The sequence below is a fragment of the Neoarius graeffei genome, chromosome 19 (genome assembly GCF_027579695.1).
Source record: "Neoarius graeffei isolate fNeoGra1 chromosome 19, fNeoGra1.pri, whole genome shotgun sequence".
In the NCBI taxonomy this organism is placed as follows: domain Eukaryota; kingdom Metazoa; phylum Chordata; class Actinopteri; order Siluriformes; family Ariidae; genus Neoarius; species Neoarius graeffei.
Genome location: NC_083587.1, coordinates 66,704,578 through 66,711,737, shown reverse-complemented (window position 1 = coordinate 66,711,737; position 7,160 = coordinate 66,704,578). Strand labels below are relative to the sequence as shown.

General features: G+C 39.3%; 1 protein-coding gene across 1 annotated transcript in view; it reads right to left on the bottom strand.

Moving 5' to 3' along the window:
• Positions 1 to 292: 292 nt before the first annotated feature.
• Positions 293 to 7,160, bottom strand: part of LOC132867653 (uncharacterized) — a 43,899-nt gene continuing 37,031 nt past the window's right edge. The window contains exons 6-9 of the mRNA XM_060900624.1: positions 2,946 to 3,267; positions 2,438 to 2,692; positions 2,220 to 2,322; positions 293 to 1,116 (exon numbers count right to left, since the gene is read on the bottom strand). Of these exons, the coding sequence (XP_060756607.1) occupies positions 960 to 1,116; positions 2,220 to 2,322; positions 2,438 to 2,692; positions 2,946 to 3,267 (837 nt within the window). The 3' untranslated portion in view covers positions 293 to 959. The remainder of the gene's footprint in view (positions 1,117 to 2,219; positions 2,323 to 2,437; positions 2,693 to 2,945; positions 3,268 to 7,160) is intronic.

The window sequence follows — 7,160 nt, the reverse complement described above, 5'->3', positions numbered from 1 at the left end:
GATAGATATCAGAGTCTCGGCTTATGGTCAATATTATGGTTAGAGCATGGAATGTCTAAACACAGAATGTCTAGTCTACGGAGTCTATTCAGAGAAGGTCAAAGACATTAGTTTGCACAGAAAGGATCTAATAATTTAACATAATTTCTTAACACATGAATGTGTGTTAAGTCAGTAAATTACATCTTGATTTCATCAACATAAGCAAAATAACAAATAACAATATGTCTTTAATAATGCTAAAACAAAGAATGTTATAAGAAAATAAACATAAAAATAAGAACAACTTAAACATAAGAACAATGAGAATATGTCTGAAAGAGAGAGAACAATTAAACAACTAACAGGATTAAACTCATAACTAAATTAGGTTAATGCTTTTAAACTAAAAACCCTTAGAATCATAAGATCTTAACTATAATTATAATGTCATTATGAAACTAATCTAAAACTATAAAACTAACATTAATCACGGAATGCATTCATTAATTACGGGATCCAAATCACTACCATAGTATATTTCAAGCTTTTAAGAAGCTATAAACCTAAGTTTCAACTAAACATGAATTAACAAACATGAACCTTAATTCTACCATTTCAGAGTGTGTGTGGGTCGATCTGACACCAAAACAGACCTTGGTGAATCTTTCAGACACCTCTCTGATCAAAATACACATTCATATCAAAAAATAAACAAAATGTTCCCAAACAATGTCCAGCCGAGACAGAAGGTCATTTTTAACTGAACCTTAAGTTTAACTGAACCTTAAGTTAATCCTTAATTTTGTCACCATTTTAATAAATTACTGCCTTCTTGGTCAAGAATAATACTTATATAAACCTAACACACAGGAAGTGTATGTGCTGTGTAACGTTCTTTTTCAGCTCACAGAGGAAATTCACAAGTCGAAGACTTTAAGCTGAGTGTGAAGTGTGAAACTGTGATCAGCTCTTTGCTGCTACACATTAGCATAGATACCATCACCGTCCTCCTCCTTCTGGACATTCGCGTAGATATTAGCACCATCCTCGTTCTCTTGGACGTTAACGTAGATATCAGCACTGTCCTCCTTCTTCTGCTGCTCAGTGTGGACACTCCTGCAATCGCTCAGAAACCTGGTCATGAGGCACAAACGACACATTAGTTGCTGTTAATTGTTAAATGGACAGTTAAAATTGCAATTTGTGAAAAATCATATGCTTTAAGTGAGAGACAGTTCTTTCTTTGCTTTCTTTCTTTCCTTAGGCCCTGTCCACACGGCAACGGATTCAGGTGAATCCGATACAATTGTTTATCGTTTCGGCCTGGTGTCCACACGGCACTGGCGTTTTGGCAACATTGCCATTGCGAAGTCGTCTGGATGAGTAGAACGGATTTGTTTACGATGACGTCACAACCACATGACTGTGAGTGCTTCACGTCGGATAGAAGTATAACGAACTCAATGCGAGTTGTCAACAAATCCTATAACTTGGTTCATGAAACGTGCTTACAAAATATTTTCACTGTGAATATTTATTGTGTAATGGTGCAACGTGAGAGAGAGAGAGAGAGAGAGAGAGAGAGTCAATCCCACCAGCAAAAATAGGGAAAAAAGGAGCGATCTCACCTCTTCAGATGTTGGTTTAAGTCCTACAATACATTCCTCAAAAAGGGCGTAGAAGAAGAAATTAATCCATCAGCATGTAGCATTCAATTTATTCCAGACCATTAAAGACGCCGCCTTCTGCGTAGAATCATACGTCATCCTCGCCACCATATTGGATGGGTCAAAGCGGAGAATAAGGATGCCTCATTCATGTGCTGCGTTTAACTGTACCAACAGGTTTACCGTCCAAACGAGATCACATGGGATTACCTTTCACAGATGAGACTGGAAAAATACTTTTCATTGTATTTGGTCATTATAATGTAATTTTACGAACAGATTTTTCTGACTTTGTGGCTAATATGAAGTCTCGCGCATAATAGTTTATGCGCATGCATCCTTACTTCTTCTATTGTTCTGGTGTCTCCGAAGGGACCGTCTTACAGCGCCCCTAGAGGTGTGGCATGTGTATTGCAACATTTTCAGCAAGCGTTGTGTTGCCATATGGACCTGATATTTTACTGATCGTTGCCCATTTGGACGCGATATTTTTTTAAATAACATCTCGTTGTCATGTGGATGTAGCCTTAGACTGTATAGATTGTGTTGCATAAAAATATGTAGTTTTACCTCCTGATATAAATCACAGCTCCTACGATGACTGAGACGATGAAAATCACTCCAACTGATACCGAGACAATGATCCAGATTAACCATTGATCAGGATTTTCACCTGTTAAAAACAACAGTATTTAACATTTATTGAATATTAAACTGAACACAAGTCACTTCATTTCCTTCAGGAATCATTCGAGATGTTCAGGAATGTTGTGAGGAGATGGACCCACCCTCGACGTGAAGGCTGGTCGTTTCAGATCCTGATGTCACGTTGGTTTTCCAAGTGCAGGTGTACTTCCCAGAATCCCTCACGGTTAGAGCAGGAAAGTGAAGAACGGGTCCTGATTCAGGTAAGAGCTCGTTGTTCTTCGACCACATGAGCTGTGAGGAACTGTGTGTGCAGTTCACATCACACGTCAGATTTAACGAGTCTCCTTGTTTAAGGGTCCCGTTTCCACTGAGCCTGATTAGTGACACCTTTAAATCTTTTCCAGAGAGCAGGAAAGACTCCACGTCAGTGAATCAGGATTTCTCTCACTGATAAAAATGTTTTACTGAATAATAAACATCAGCTACATGAGATTTCTTGATAAAAATTAAAGCTGGAGTTAAATTTACTTTCACTGTTCAAAAGAGAAAGATTTCCACAAAATGATTTAATGTATTCCTATAGGTGAGGAAAGTCAATTATACAGATCATGAATCATTTGGATTTTTATTTTAATCATTAAAATTTACCTGCAACTTGTAGAGTCACTCCAGGAACACCTGTCCATTTGCCATCAGGATTAGCAGTTATAAATCTGAATCTGTACTCTCCAGAATAACTGAACTGTAGATTGCGGATTAATAAAGTGCAGTTTGATTTGTCGTCTCCAGCGTACTCAAAGTCTGAGTTGGTGTTTGATGAGCTGTCATAAACATACGGAGGGTTTAAACACCTGTCTCTGTTTGAGTTCACTGAGCACCAAAACTTTTTCCTCAACTGAATATTGGGATTTGATGTTGGATAATAATAACTACAGGGAATGGAGACACTGAATCCTCTCACAGCACAGATCTGCTTTTCAGGATATTTTGCATACCAACTACTTTTGTCCTGAGTGAGAACACCTGTGTAGAGAAATAAATGCAGATTAAAAGACATTGATAAAGTTTTGCTGATGGATTGTTTTATATGTTGTGTGTTCATCAGATATTTCTCATTACTGCACTGAACACAATGCACCTTTATATCTGTCATTATGTATTCATACCTGTATAGACTTATTGACTTATACAGATATATAAACAAACAAACATCCATCCATCCATCCATCCATCCATCATCTGTAACCACTTATCCTGTACAGGGTCGCGGGCAAACCGGAGTCTATCCCAGCTGACTATGGGTGAGAGGTGGGGTTCACCCTGGACAAGTCGCCAGGTCATCACAGGGCTGACACATAGAGACACACAACCATTCACACCTACGGTCAATTTAGAGCCACCAATTATTCTAACCTGCATGTCTTTGGACTGTGGGGGAAACCGGAGCACCCGGAGGAAACCCACACAGACACGGGGAGAACATGCAAACTCCGCACAGAAAGGCTCTCGTCAGCCACTGGGCTCGAACCCAGAACCTTCTTGCTGTGAGACGACAGTTCTAAACACTACACTACCGTGCTGCCCTAAACATCCTATATAGATTTTTGTGTATATTTATACATCCTGTTAATACACACATACAAAATGATGATGCATATTTATTAACTATTTAACAAAAAGTGAAGAGCTGCTTATTAGGTTGGATTTCACGCAATAATTTGCCTGCAATTCTTCTTGAACAAAGAAAGAATACAGAAAAACATGTCTAAAGCTCTGTCTAAGGCCACGGCCCTGGAGTGAGATCATCTTGTTAAATCATCCTGAATGCTGTGTATGATGATACTGTACAGCTGTTTACAAGGAGCTCATTTATTCTTATTTATCCATGAATACTTTTCCAAAATGTTCCACCCAACCCTTTATTGGACCTGCCTGATCCATCCCGATGCCCTACTTCTGGCTGAGATTTTCATCCTTCACTCCTGTGGAGGACGGCCCGTTATGGACAGTCTCAAGGCACACTGAGAAGACGGCTCTGGACACTTAGTTTTGTTATGATGCCTGAGGACTACAATCACCAGGATAACTTTAGGACTGCAGTTGTGGTTAGTTTTGCATTCAAGTCTCCATCAATAACTTCAGCAAAATAGACTTCATGTTAAACTATAATAAATTTCCTGGTTGGACTTTGTGACCGTACAGGACACAGTTGTAGAAGTCAGGGGCGCAGGTAGGATTTTTGAACTGGGGGGGACTGAGCTGTCAGCAAATGATTCCATTTTGTGTATGCATGTATGTATGTGTGCGTGTGTGTATATCTATCTATCTATCTATCTATCTATCTATCTATCTATCTATCTATCTATCTATCTATCTATCTATCTATACACACTACCGTTCAAAAGTTTGGGGTCACTTTGAAATGTCCTTATTTTTGAAAGAAAAGCACTGTTCTTTTCAATGAAGATCACTTTAAACTAATCAGAAATCCACTCTATACATTGCTAATGTGGTAAATGACTATTCTAGCTGCAAATGTCTGGTTTTTGGTGCAATATCTCCATAGGTGTATAGAGGCCCATTTCCAGCAACTCTCACTCCAGTGTTCTAATGGTACAATGTGTTTGCTCATTGCCTCAGAAGGCTAATGGATGATTAGAAAACCCTTGTACAATCATGTTAGCACAGCTGAAAACAGTTGAGCTCTTTAGAGAAGCTATAAAACTGACCTTCCTTTGAGCAGATTGAGTTTCTGGAGCATCACATTTGTGGCGTCGATTAAATGCTCAAAATGGCCAGAAAAATGTCTTGACTATATTTTCTATTCATTTTACAACTTATGGTGGGAAATAAAAGTGTGACTTTTCATGGAAAACACAAAATTGTCTGGGTGACCCCAAACTTTTGAACGGTAGTGTGTATACATGTTGTTTCACCTCCCTCACTGCCATCACCAGGAACTACCTGCAGGCCAGGACAATGATAACATTTTAACATAGCCTATGGAAATCCAAAGTTTACACATTATCATCACGCACAGAAATTGCAAAACTGCAAAACTAGTTTTAAAACCGCTAAGTTCCAACTGTTAAACATAGCGAGAGGCTGGGCTACGTGTGTGTGTGTAAAGTGTAAACCAGTGCATCCTGACTTTCTAACTATGCCTGTGTGTTGCGTGAGCGGCAGTCAGTCAACAACTCTTCGCAAAGTTTCCTTATGAAACAATATGCTCGCTGAAATTATGGCAGGGAACGCCAGATTAAACATTAAAACTGCCTTCTGAGCACTGTATCTACAGGCTACCACCGAAAGAAGGAGGCTACCAGAAAGGCTTCTCTACTCCGTATGATTTTACTTTCACTACGACATTACTTTGAACAGACTATCAAAAAATTGCAAGGTGATATGATAAAGTAAGGCACAGTTTACTTACAGTCGTTTTTTTTTTTTTTTTTTTAAACGATGCAATCGTTTTCTGCCTTTTGGCACCCTTCATCATGCCGTGTTGGGGTCCTGAACTAGGAGGCGCTGTCCCCAATATGCCTGTCAAACTTGTTGTGGGTAACCATAGCAACCAAGCTCGAGCTCGCAACCTGTGCAGTCTGCGCAGTTGCAACTACGTCTGTACTGCTGTGCACCTCAATAAACCGAATGGTAATTAGTCTTTTGATTTTTCCGTGAGGTTTGCCTTATGCAAAGAAAGACAGCATAGACGTTTTTTCCTCCCTATAAGTGGGGGGGACCGAACAAGGTGAATTTAAATCTGGGTGGGACGAATCCCCCCCGTCCCCCCCTCTATCTGCGCCCGTAGTAGAAGTGAGTTATTTATAAATCACCCAGATGAGGATGGGTTCCCTTTTGAATCTGGTTTCTCTCAAGGTTTCCTCCTCATGTTGTCTGAAGGAGTTGTTTTTTGTTTTTGTTGTTGTTGTTTTTTTTTTTTTTGCTACTGTCAGCTCAGGTTTGATCATTAGGGATAAATTTATAAATTCATAGATTTAACATCTATATGTTTCTGTAAAGCTGCTTTGCGACAGTGTCTATTGTTAAAACTGTGATACAAATAAAATTGACTTATCTTAAGTCTCATGTGTCTCTTTGTACTTTTTCAAAAGCTAAAGCTCAGAAGCAGTGATGTTTCTATTTCTTCTGACGCCCCTTCAACACACACAATTCTATTTGAAAATATTCTTTTAGCTTTTTATGATTTTACTGCCATCAAAAACAATGATGCTTCCAAATGAAGCAAAACACGACATAAACACGACATAAACATGACTTCAAACTGCAAAATATACATTAAGTTAAATGGAACACCAGAACAAGCCAAAGTTCTAGTCATCAGGGAGCTGGAGGAGCTGAGCAAATATTAACGAAACGTACAACAACAAGGTATCCTTAAACTACAGCCATGACAACTCCTGATAATAAACACACATTAGGACTAGAAAACTTTGTATATACAGAACATAAAATACAGGACATAGAACATGATATTGATCCGGATAACAACTTACTCAATGATATAGGAAACAGCTGCAGTTATTACACAGATGAGCACTACAACGCAACTTTCCAATCAAAGCATAACATATCAATCATCCACTTCAATAGCAGAAGCCTATATGCCAACTTCCACAATATTAAAGAATATTTGAAACAGTTTAAGAACCCGGGCAGCACGGTGGTGTAGTGGTTAGCGCTGTTGCCTCACAGCAAGAAGGTCCGGGTTCAAGCCCTGTGGCCGGCGAGGGCCTTTCTGTGTGGAGTTTGCATGTTGTCCGCGTGGGTTTCCTCCGGGTGCTCCGGTTTCCCCCACAGTCCAAAGACATGCAGGTTAGGTTAACTGGTGACTCTAAATTG